The 12,780-nt window shown below is 33.9% G+C and overlaps 1 protein-coding gene across 1 annotated transcript in view; it reads left to right on the top strand.

The window, feature by feature from the left end:
* LOC117120284 overlaps nt 1-12,780 on the top strand; it is a 53,833-nt gene that overhangs the window by 34,787 nt on the left and 6,266 nt on the right. The window contains exons 21-32 of the mRNA XM_033265297.1: nt 226-529; nt 2,657-2,701; nt 4,396-4,770; nt 5,420-5,845; nt 6,452-6,658; nt 7,876-7,963; nt 8,693-8,859; nt 9,283-9,447; nt 10,302-10,412; nt 10,717-10,833; nt 11,246-11,368; nt 12,061-12,216. Coding sequence (XP_033121188.1) covers nt 226-529; nt 2,657-2,701; nt 4,396-4,770; nt 5,420-5,845; nt 6,452-6,658; nt 7,876-7,963; nt 8,693-8,859; nt 9,283-9,447; nt 10,302-10,412; nt 10,717-10,833; nt 11,246-11,368; nt 12,061-12,216 — 2,284 coding nt within the window. The remainder of the gene's footprint in view (nt 1-225; nt 530-2,656; nt 2,702-4,395; nt 4,771-5,419; nt 5,846-6,451; nt 6,659-7,875; nt 7,964-8,692; nt 8,860-9,282; nt 9,448-10,301; nt 10,413-10,716; nt 10,834-11,245; nt 11,369-12,060; nt 12,217-12,780) is intronic.

Raw genomic sequence — 12,780 nt, 5'->3', positions numbered from 1 at the left:
TATATAATTTCCCTCACATCCAACAGCAAGTAGGTCTACACTCACCACTTACAGGATGAGAATGATGCTTTATAAACTAAGAATCTTCATGAGGCTTACGGTAGGTGGAGTTGTTTTAGTCGTGAGAAAAATTCTGTATGACAGGAATTAAACCCAGATCCTGGGATCAGAAGGCAAGCATCTTAACCGCTGAGCTATTCAACTGCACTCCAATAATATATATTATTTCCTATTATATTATGCATGCAAATTGATATGAATGTGCATGTTAAATTCATTTTCAGAATGTTTTTTCGTAAGATCGTTCTTCGAAAACCACTGAATACCGAAGGCCCGGCAATATGTGTAGACAGCTTGACTATTAATGACATTAATCGTGACAATAATGTCTTAGCAGAGATCTGCGATAGTTTTGAAGAACTAACACTTCTAAGTCGATCTAACAAAATTAGTTTGATACTTGGCATCGGGGAGTTGACCAGTAATGTTCCTCTCAGCATTGGATTTGAAGTGTTCTATTCGGAACAAGGTAAACTAATATTAATTAGTATTTATGTATTTGTTTGTTTGTTTATTTATTTATATAGAATATATATATAGATTTATATACAGTATATATATAAATCTATATAAGTATATGTATATATATATATTTATAGACATATCTTTATTTATTATATATAAATATATAATATAGATTTATATATAATATATAAATGTATATAAGTATATATATATATATATTTATTTGTATATATATAAATGTGTATAATATTCCTATATATAATATAATATAATATATCTTTATGTGCATATAGTTTATCAAATATCAATAATATAAAGTATATAATATTTAAGTAGTATTTTTAGGGGACACACATAAAAATTCAAAGATTTTACGAATAACACTCCACTAATCTTCTGATTTGGAAGAAAAAAATAACAGGAAATATTAATAGGCCCTATTTATTAATATTTTTCATTGTTATTATTATCATGAATATAATATCATTTGTATTATCATTATCATAATCACTATCATTACTATCAGTAACATTATCATTTGACAATTTTAGTTATTCACTACCGTTCTCTGCCAGAATAAGTTTAATACTTTTAGGCCTTGGTTTAATTGAATGATTTCCCAACAAGTATGCTTCATTGTAAAAAAAAAACCAATTAGATTTTAAACACAAAGTTTGACACAATCTTCACCCAATTTGATGGCATGTCTAAAATAAAACCTGTAATGAAAACACAAGTGGCTCCAAAGCATCTTATATGCCTAAATATGTCTAGCTTTAAAAATAAGTGGGACAAGATTGGAGCTATGTGTGTAAATTCCAAACACACCTTTTACAACGTAAACTTGCTTTTATTTACTGTAAAGCTTTTATATATTGACGGTTTACTTCATGCTGTCCATGAATAAGCATATATCCCCTAATATCACCCATTTAAGGTCTGTGATGTCACTCTTTGTTTGTGAGTATAATCTGCCCATCTAAACTGTTTAATGCGTCGTTTGTTTGTTTGTTTGTTTGTTTGTTTGTTTATATATATAAATATATAGCTTGTATTCCACTATTTGCATTCACACCTGGGCTGTGTATATATATTGCCTTGGTTTGGCTCTGTAATCATTAGTGGTCGTGGGACTAGTTCGGGCCCTACCTAAGCTGGTCGAACGTTTTGTTTGGGTATATACACTAGCTGCACTGATGAGGCCTGGAAGGCCGAAACGGATCCGTCTGCAGATATTGGGATTCCTTCCAGTGGATGCTTAGTCATTCTGATCGGATTTTCCCTACTGTTCCGTTTTAATTTTTAATTATAAATATATATATATATATATATATATATATATAGATTTATATATATATATATAAGTATATGTATATACAGTATATTTATAGACTTTATAGACATATCTTTATATCTTTATATCTTTATATATTTATAGATATATCTTATATCTTTATAATCTGCCCATCTAAACTTTTTAATGCGTCAAAAGAAATTAAAGCATCACTTTAATTTTTGTGAGCATTGAAATTGAATTGTTCACTGTTATATAAGTACATATTCGCCTTATGTGTTAATATACCAGCTTAATTTCTAGTTTGTTTATTAAACATTCTTGCCGTTGTTAAAATTTACCAGTAGTAAAATCGCCTTTCTTGTCCGTAACTCACTTTCTTCATACTTCGCACTTATTCTATTCATTAGTCCACACTATAATATTCATATGATAATTTCTTTTAACGGCATCTCTAAAGCTCTGTCCAGACTATCAAATTTTATTTGACAGAACATGTGACATGCCTAAATATGGTCATGATGTGATTTACCATGACCATATATAGGCACATCATGACTATATATAGCATATGGACATCCAACAGTTTAAAATGTGATAATGTGGACAGATATTTAGAGTATTGACACAGCCCAGGGGTTGATGGTGGGGTGAAGCGAAAAACGTTTGGGGTCTAACTGGGAGAATAAGGTGATAGGAGGTGGTTTTAACTAATTGGTATTCAGGGGCGGATCCAATGGGTGTACTTCTCTGTTGCTCATCTACACTCTGGGTTACAAAAAAAGTCGAGGAGGAGCTGTTTCTCACCTAATGATCAGTATTTGATGGCCTTTTTAGATTGTATTAGAACGAGAAATAGAAAGAAGAAAATAACAAAAATAGGTAAAATTAATATTTATTATTAATTTTTTCACATTACAATTTTTTTAAAGCCTTGACTAACAGCATGAAACATTTTATTTAAATTGTTCACTAATTTTATAATCCTATCTTTGCGATGTTATTTTAAGGTTGTTTTTATTTATGCAACACTGAACATGATACAACCTTTTTTATTTTTTTTAAATACAAAACTTTAAATACACTTTGGGTGTAATCAAATCTTACCTTTTCCTCGGCAGTCTTTTAGCAACGTTGTCTGTCGATTGCAGATGAACACATTTTCACCGTTTCACTCACATTTCTTCTATGTAAATTAACCGCACCTACAAAATTAACAATTTGGAAACGCCGCACTTAAATTAGCTGATTGTTTTTTAGAGAAATTGTCATCCGATTCCAGTATTCTACTAGTTGATTCATATTTCTCCAAAAACTGTTCCCTTCTCCATTCTGCCACCCTACAACAATGTATAGCACCACCTTCTTTTTCTTACTATCACCAACTAAAAATTAAGGGGTCCCCAGCGACCCAGCCACAATTTCTAATTTCAAATATTTGGATGTGGACGAAAACAATTATTTGTTTATTTATTTATGTTATTTAAACAGCTATCTCATTACAATATGCTAACACATGTATATTAAAATGTAAGCAAATTGAAACTTAGTGTCATCTCACTATTGATGACAAATTGTCGATTTATAAAAATTATGCAATTTAGTATGAGCATTTATTGTTGTTGTCATTGTAATTATTATATTTGTCACCATCATCAACACCATCGTCGCCATCGCCATCATCGTCATTGGCATCATAATCATCATCATCATCGTCGTCGTCATTAAAATATTTATTGGCGGTTTGCATAACTGGTTTGCATAAATGGAATGACTGAATAATTAAACTGTTTGTACACCTTGACCATCATCAGGAGAACTGAAACGTCGAGACAATTAACCTGACTCAAAGACCATATTCTTATATATGGTGTACGAAAGTTTAATGATTTTGTCAACATTATTTTCATCGTCGCCATTATCATCGTCATCGTCATCAATTGTCATTACAATTATTATATTTACTATGTTTTAATGGAATGATTTTTGCAAGGCCCGATTGAGCATCGTCTTTGATGTATGTCTTCAATTCCATTTTATTTTTGATTGCTGTGTTTATTCTGTCTCTTATACACATCTAGATGTGTATAAGAGACAGGTATTTATTGAGGGTGTTGTTTGAATTTATAATCTTTAGAAGCTATTATTTTCTTCAATAATTGCCTTTTGACAATTTTTCAGAAAATAGTGGCTCCTTTGGATTTTATCTTCCAAGGGCTCCCTCAATACTTGACAATACTTGCCTATAAATATTCAGTGGCCGATTCAAGTAGGGGAGGGGCAGCCAGTCCGCCCCTCCCCTTTTTTCAAAACTATGAAAGACATTAAAAAAAGAAAATTATACTCAAATTTAAGTCTTGAGATTGCCATTTCAGGTCATCTGAAGGTGTCATAATTATAATTTTTCTTACCTTAGCACTAAACATGGTAGGGCAGAGGTGGATGGACACTTTATCTGTGAAAGACCCCCCCTGGACCCCCACTATTTCGAATTCATGGATCTGCTACTGAATATTAATCTCAAGTCACCTATATACATCTTAAATATTCATCATTATATCTTATGGACTTTTTAGACTGCAACCAAGAACCATGTGATTATGGATGTGGTGTTGAATCTGTTTACACAGCCCGGAGTGGACGCTTATCAACACTCAACTATCCCGAACCAGTCAGAGATTTTGCCAACTGTGACTTCGTCATTCAGGTTGAAAAAGGCAAATACATTGAAATTGAGTTTCAAAATTTTGGCATTGCCTCGAATGGTGATGGATCATGCAAAGATTCATTGGAGGTGCTGGACACTGTGTATGGCCGAGCAACTTTAACTGGGAGAAGATGTGGAACTATAATGCCAACTGTAAGGTCCGCCACATATGCAGTTGTAATTGTAGTCAAAACCGGATCTGGAGGAGAGAGTAGAGGGTTTGAGGCTACTTACAGAACTGTTGGTAAGTAACAGGGGGCATATCAATCGCTTTCTTCAAAATCATTTCTAGTAAATGGTGGTGTCTAGTAATTTTGGATCATTGATTCATTAAGGAGCTGTCGATTGGTTGCCTAAATTGTAACCCACGACAGGTTGGATTTTCTGTGACGTGCCTCTGCTTTCTAAAGAACTTTAGATTTGGATTAAAGCCTTCTTTGAATTATAAAAACAAAAAATTGACATGCGCAGATGACCCTACGGGATTCAATGTAAAATGCCTACCATCGTCTCAAAATGTATTTATTCTGGTACAGATGATGCAATAATCATGTTATTTTATATAGAGTACTGTATATTGCCCAAACCCTCTATGCTCCTAATATTAAGTTAGCAGTTTACTCATAATTTACGGTCTAACAGACCTTTCTGGAGTTTCAATCAAACTGACCAATCAGAACAGTACCATGAATACGCACGTGTATCACAAACACACGTGCTGTCCCACAGACGCACGTGTATGCATATGTTTTAATACTTGTCGTCGCGTAGGACCTTAGCAAAAACGTCCAGTGTGTGGGGCTTAGCGGAAGATCCACAAGCTGTAGAGGAAAATCAAGTTTTCTAGGCCATCAATATATGAGACTAAATAATCCAATAATTATATTTTACAGATATCCCAGGATGTGATTTTGGTGTACAGCAATGTTCAAGAAATAATGACTGTAATTCGACAAGCGCAATGATTGCATCGATTAACTACCCATACTCCTATGAACCAAGTTGTGTAAATGAGTGGGAAATAAACGTACGCCTTGGATCCTACATAAAATTTGAAATTCTTGACATTGATCTCCGTTCGGGAAACGAATGCAAAGAAGACTTTCTCAGATTTTCCATTCGTGAAAGCAATGCTGACGTCAATGACGACGCCGTGATGCCACAAATATGTAAACCACTTCCAGACAATGTGATATTTGCTCCATCAAACTATTTACGCGTTTTATTTGACAGCAACGCAAAAGATGAGGGAACCGGGTTTCTAGCACGTTACACAGAACAAACATTTGAACCCGAGTTGATTAACAAGAACATAACAGGTAGAAAATAAACAAATCAATTTTTTTATAATGAATATAAATATAAATGGATAGCCAAAATACTGGAAAGCAACAATGCTTTGCATGAACACAATGGCTGGATTTCAGTAGAAATACAAATTTGAAAAGCAACAGCTAAAATGTAAACTTGAGTAAACCAGAGTTTTCGGACAACACTAGTCCATCCTCATTGGCGAGTAAGTGAGTATTATTGGGAAATAAAAGTGAGAATTCATGCAAGTATAATTACAAACGATGACATGTGAGATAGGGCTAGAGGTAATTATTACAGAAAGTGCACCACATTGATTTCTGTTAAGTTACAGAAAGTGTGAAAATAACTGTACCGTATATAACTGAATCCCAGTTTGGGCGTTTTTTTCTACTTACAAATTCCTCTTTACTTTATAGTTACTTTTGTTGATATCAGGCTCAATCATTTTTTATATATGGCCTACATACGGTATTATATATTACATTCAATGTAAAATTGGTTTTGCACAAAAATGACTAAACATCCATCACACACAGGTAGGCACACCATGATGTATCTATTTAAACGTATGTAATTATTATATTTAATGTTGGGTCTTTGGTGTTTTATAGGTTCGTGTCCTTCAGGGTGGAAGAAGTACAATGCTCAGTGCTACGCATTTCAGACTGCCGATAAGATGATTGATTGGAATACTGCGCATTCGAATTGCGTTGCCATAGGCGGAACGCTTGCCAGTATAAGTACGTATGATGAAATGCAGTATATACACTCAATACTCATCACTAAGCCGGACGTTATTGGGCAATATGTGTACATTGGTAAGTTGAAGGGAGATAAGCTTGAAATTATCACTCGAGAGCCAGCTTGCTGGAAATAATCCCGCTTGTAGAAGCGGTTGGCGCATCCGTTGTGGCTTGGACTCCCAACCTCGAGGTCGGGGGCTTGAAACTCTAGCTGTGAAAATCACCTGTGTCCTTAGGCAAGGCACTTTATCTACGGTTGCCTCTCTCCACCCAGGAGTATAAGTGGGTGCCTGGTAGGTTCCAACACAACTGCGCTGATTACTAGCCGCAATATTATGGAATAATAATATAATTTAATGTAAAAATTTAATTTGGTGTTCAATGTGTTCCATAGTGTTTGATCCAATGCGAAGCGCTTAGAGGCTTTGTTAAGGCATTAAGCGCTATATAAGAACGACATATTATTATTATTATTATTATTATTATTATTATTATGGCACTATAGAGGGTGTACCTTGTGAATATCTGACTGGCTATAGTTACATTACTGAAGGTGAACTTCAGTTCTACTGCTATCTAATGACCAAAAGACTGCGAGTCTATAAGACCACAGTCGAGCCTAAAAGACATACAGTAGACTATTAATCAAAAATCTACACGTAGTGAGGATTGTCATAGTTAAGACGCATGGTGTGCAAAAAATGGACCGAGTTTTGTATGGTGGTGGTAGGATCGCCTAGAACCCCTGTAGAGGTTCCAATCAACCACTTGTTAAAATGTAAAGATCTGAGATTCCCTAAGTCTATTAAGTTTACAGAAAATAACAAATTTTGGACCTTTTCGATTTGGAGTGATGGTTATGCACTCGTCACATCTTACCCCCGCGATACGGGCCTGAAACAAATATCTGGCTTATAGGTTTCATAATATGATGGACGTACTTTAATCATGGTGAGATTTATCAATGTATTTGGTATTACTGCATATACAGTAGTACCTTAAGAAAAAGTATCAGGCCCGATTGACCATCGTCTTTGATGTATGTCTTCAATTTCATTTTATTTTTGATTGTTGTGTTTATTTTTATTGAGTTTTTATACAGGCTGCAAGCTATGAGGTGAATGGTACTTTTTTATGAAATTATTTTGATTAATGTTTAATGCAATCCAAGATGGTTTACCAGTTTAGCCTCACAGCTTTTGTAGAGCCGCATCAAAATGGTTATTCGCGGTCCTTTGTTCAAATACCCATATAGAAAACACGTTCTTTAAAAATATTATCTTTTTTGAAAGGTTTGATGAGAGAAAACTTTGGCAGTCAACTTTTCAGATGGAATGACGGGCGACCAGCTAGCTATATGGATTGGTATCAATCATCTACGTAAGGAAACATTTAATTATTATAAGCCAATGTCAAATCAGTCTCATATCTCAAGAGTTCTTTATCATTCTAAGTGTGTTCCAGTAGGTACAGTACCTACCAATAGCACTAATATGGTGCACTTGGGAACGATCAGATGTCTGAAGATGCACCCTCAATATACTGAGGAAGAACACAGGAGTGTTTGAAATATTTGTGAATTAATAAATTATATTGCTTCAAATATGTTTACAACTCATAGCTGTTTTTTAATGCTGTCTTTCTATATATTATATATATATATAATATTATATGTGTATATATATATATATATATGTATATATAAAATGAAAAAATAATGAAAAAAACGGTGTACAATCATTGAAAGTTGACTTGCGGAACACAAATTTATTAAACCATAACAAAATCAAACGGATATTTCGATAGCTCTTGCTATCTTTATCAACGTTGAAGGGAGATAAGCTTAAAATTATCATTATTATTTTTATTATTACGATAAAGAGTAGCAACTGTCTCTTATACACATCTAGATGTGTATAAGAGAAAGTATATATACTGTATATATGTATTGGCAAACTGACATTTAAACCTTGGAAATGGAAAATTCCATGACAAAAACATGTAGGATATTAATTATTTTTCAGCATAACATATATCACATATATCAGAAGCAATGTGAATCAGCATAGTTTTTGATTTATACTAAATAACCTTATCGTCATAAAACAGGTACTTGCAAGATGAGGTGGAGTATCGGCAACCTGAGATAAGCAACATTGAATCTTGCACAACAATCGGGATGGCATCGGTCGCGGAGACAGATCAATGGCTTGTTGTGGCGTGTTCTTTTGAAATTACCAGATATTACGTATGCGAGACACCTTTACCAGGATATGGTTAGTATCAAATTAATTATGATAATGCTAGGTCTAATGACAACATTACTCTACCAATTGGCTAATGAATATTTTAAGCCGGGCACAGACAGCACCGACGGTCGCGTTGGCCGACGCGATTTTATTGAAAATGCAACGCGACGAAGAGCATAAAGTGGGGTTTTTTTTAATGGCGATCCGCTCAGATTGCTAATCTGAGAATCAACAAACGGCGGCTCATTGTCAAGATTTGTCGGCCGACGCAGTGCCTGGCCAGTTATGTGATAACGAAAGCTACAAGTAAAATTACAATGATCATCATTTTTGCAAGCAGTATGGTGAGTGTTATTTATTTAACGGATAGTGGTGCTATATGTTTTCATTACATTTCATATTATCATTAAATTCTAATAAACCTACTTTTTATACATTTATTGTTTACAGAAAATATGGACAGTGTGGTTTTGAAGGTTCCGACAGTCATTGACGATTCACCATGTAAAAGTGATCATCAGTTTCAATGTTCATTCCTTGATTGTATTGCAGCAGCATTCGTTTGCGATGGAATAATTGATTGCTTCGATGGCAGCGATGAAGCAGAATGTAACTGTAAGTTAATTATACGTTGTGAACCGTTAAAAAGAAAACTTAACAACCAACCAATCAGATCATTTGCCAGTAATAAGCGCATGTCTCACGCTTACGTACATTTACACTGTTGGAATGTGGGACTTTAGCAACAGTCTCCAAGGGGCAAGGTTTAGCGGAACAGTCCATTAATGTAAATCACTCCATCTACACTATATGTTAAGCAGATAATTTATTCAATTACGATATATGTTATATGAACGAGAGAAGAATAATTTATTTTTCCAAACTTATGGTAGACTCTGTGTGTAAAATGAACCATAGAGATCCCTTCAGAACTTTTGGTTTCTGGTTCAATTCTATTGCTACCACACTCTCCTAGTGTTGCAGTTGGAGTGCTGACATGCAACAACAAGGGTGGCACAGCAGTCGGGAAGTGTCCCCCCCCCCCCGTCGGGGAGAAAAACCAAGAATCGTCGGGGAGAAAACAAATGTATGTATTTTCTACATATTAGTAGAATCCAAAATGGATTAGATAAGCCTCTGAAACCCCTAAATTGTCAATTTTTTGGGGGGCTTCTCTCCATGGAACACTTCCGACGGATTTAATGCCCCCCCCCATCCCCGCCACATTGGGCAAATCCTGGCACCAACACTGTGCAACGATAAAGAGTAGCAACAATAACAAGGCCTAATGTTCAGTGGGAATGCACTTCAGAAACCAAATATGAATACTTGTATGATTGTATTTACAACATACAATAGATAGTTATTATTATTGTATATTTTAAATATAAATGAAAACACAGGAAACAACAATTTCAATTCATGTTGCATGTTGAAAACAATAATTTTATATTTGTTAATTTTAACAGTTGAAGTCTGCCCAGAAGGATATACAAGAATAGGACCTAATTGCATTTCATTGTCTCTCGTCTGTGATGGAAGAAACGATGTGAGAAATGGTGGTGATGAAATAGGATGTGGTAAGATTTTATACAGCATGTTCACCTTTTGAGTTGTTGGGCCAGTAAACCAATTCGTAGTTTAAACTGCCTGTTCCCGTATCCAAGGGTAATCAACTTAAATCATCATTGCCCTTTCGTTACGCCACTGGCAGGAATACGTGCTTGTCTGACAAACGCACGTGATGTCCCAAAACATACGTGTTTATGTACGTTTAAACAGTCAGCACAATATCCAAAGTGCTGGGTTTACTGGAAAGGTTCACTGATAATTATTTCAGCTTTTAATCCTGCTATAAATAATAAAATTGTATTCTTCCTACAGGATATGTCAGATGTTCCAACAGTGAATTCCGATGTGAAAATGGAAAATGTGTTAACGAAACTGTTGTTTGCAATGGTGTTAATGATTGCGCTGAAGGAGAAGATGAATCAGATTGTCGTAAGAAATAAACAAATACAATTTATGAAGATCATGTCAATTTGATAATAGTTTTCACTAAATAAAACTTAATTAGTATAGTTTAAGCCTAATTCATTTATAACCTTGTTAGGAGCGTAGACCATTCACCAGATTGTTGATTATTTCGCCATTTTGTAAAATTTATTTTGTCTGTATGTAACTCAATTAATACTAATTTAACAATTTATTACCAGTATTTGAAATGCTGGTGTCGTATGTCATTTTCTATGAAATTGTATTTAGTTGTATCCATTGATAATTTTGTTACATTTCATAATTAGGGCTACAATATTGCATTAGGCCTATTTAATGAAAAGAAACATTGTTAGGCATATTCTAGTTTGTTTCCTCCTTTTAAACCGACCAAAGTAAAGCAATTTTATTTTTTCAGTCAACTGTGCGCCTGGGTTCTTCCAGTGTCATGACGGCAGCTGTATTCCTATGCATGCCGTATGTGACGGCGCAAAAGATTGTGGAGGCAGAAATTATGAGGATGAAGAGGAAGGAATCTGTGGTGAGTTGAAACTATTTCATATTTGTTGTGTAACGTTTTATTCAAACAAAATGAATACATTGTCATACAACCCAACACAGAATTTGCATGAAAAGAGCTAAACAAACACTTTACCTTAAGACAGAGGAAGGACTGTTAGCATGATCATTGTCGTTCTATAAATACTGGCAGAATCCTGCCGAGTACAATACTTATACACACGTATAACTATTTTAAAATTATAATTTCTAGTTATATTTATTTATTTTTTTAAATTTTCATCATCATACATGCAAGAGTGTCGTCTCACTGTCAGGTCAACTTAATTAGATATGTGTGTTGAGAGTCATCCATATTTTCACCATGTGATTCACAAAAATAAATACATTTTGGGTTAAAGGTATCTCATAAACAAGAAAAAGATTTTATGATGCTTTATGTTAATTGTTAAAGCAACGAGTATATTTCTCTAATTGCTAATATTTCTCTAATAATTCATATTCACCAGTTTAGGAAGCTGTCAAAATGCAAGTGTTTGAAAATGTATTCTATGTAAATTCTATTCTATGTAAATGTAAACCTAGAATATGGTGGAATGCAATAATGCATCACAAATCTGTTCTGTCAATAATTCATTAAACACAATATTAAACTTGAAAATACATTATAAATAAATCATGGTTGTGTAAGTAACAACAAATGTCTTTTTATAGATGTCCAAAGTGATACCAATGATACAGATTGTTTAGAAAGAGGAATACCTTGTAATAACGGTGCCTGCGTGAGTACCAACTACCAATGCCTCTACGATATAGATCAATACGGGATTCAAGTTGGATGCAGGGATGCCACGCATCTTCGATTTTGTGGTAAGATTTAATCTATGCTTTATTTTCATTAAATATTATAAGACCGTGAGCTTCATAGACTTCCCCCAGAAGCCCTCCGATATTTCGTTCTGTGTCTGATTTTGAGTTTTCTGATATTTTCTTCTTTTTTTTTCTAATTTTCTGATATTTCTTCTAAATTGTGATTGTTTTCTATTATCTCTCTGTTTTGAAAAATCTTCAAGTCTTTTCCAAAAATCTAGTACTCTTGAAAATCAGAACAGAAGTACATTTTACATATGCCAGAAAACACAAACATTTTAGACTTCAGTCCCAACCATGGTTGGGCTCGTGTTGTCTTGCACTCTTTTGATCACTACCTCTTGGTTGAAATGTTTGCAAACTAATGTATAATTATAGTGTTATACAAAAATATTTCAAACTGCTAACTATATAGTTAACCTATGACTTTAAATGACAATAATTAACCATAATGAAAGAAATTTGTTTACACAGAAGACAAAATTCATTTTCTTAACTCATTTACTATCAGTAATTTATACATATTTTTTTAATGTTATGTTCTTATATAAATTTTATGACAAT

The sequence above is a fragment of the Anneissia japonica genome, unplaced genomic scaffold, assembly GCF_011630105.1.
Source record: "Anneissia japonica isolate Jap-2015-1 unplaced genomic scaffold, ASM1163010v1 scaffold250_len512249_cov173, whole genome shotgun sequence".
NCBI classification, from domain to species: domain Eukaryota; kingdom Metazoa; phylum Echinodermata; class Crinoidea; order Comatulida; family Comatulidae; genus Anneissia; species Anneissia japonica.
This window is presented reverse-complemented; position numbering and strand designations above follow the sequence as displayed.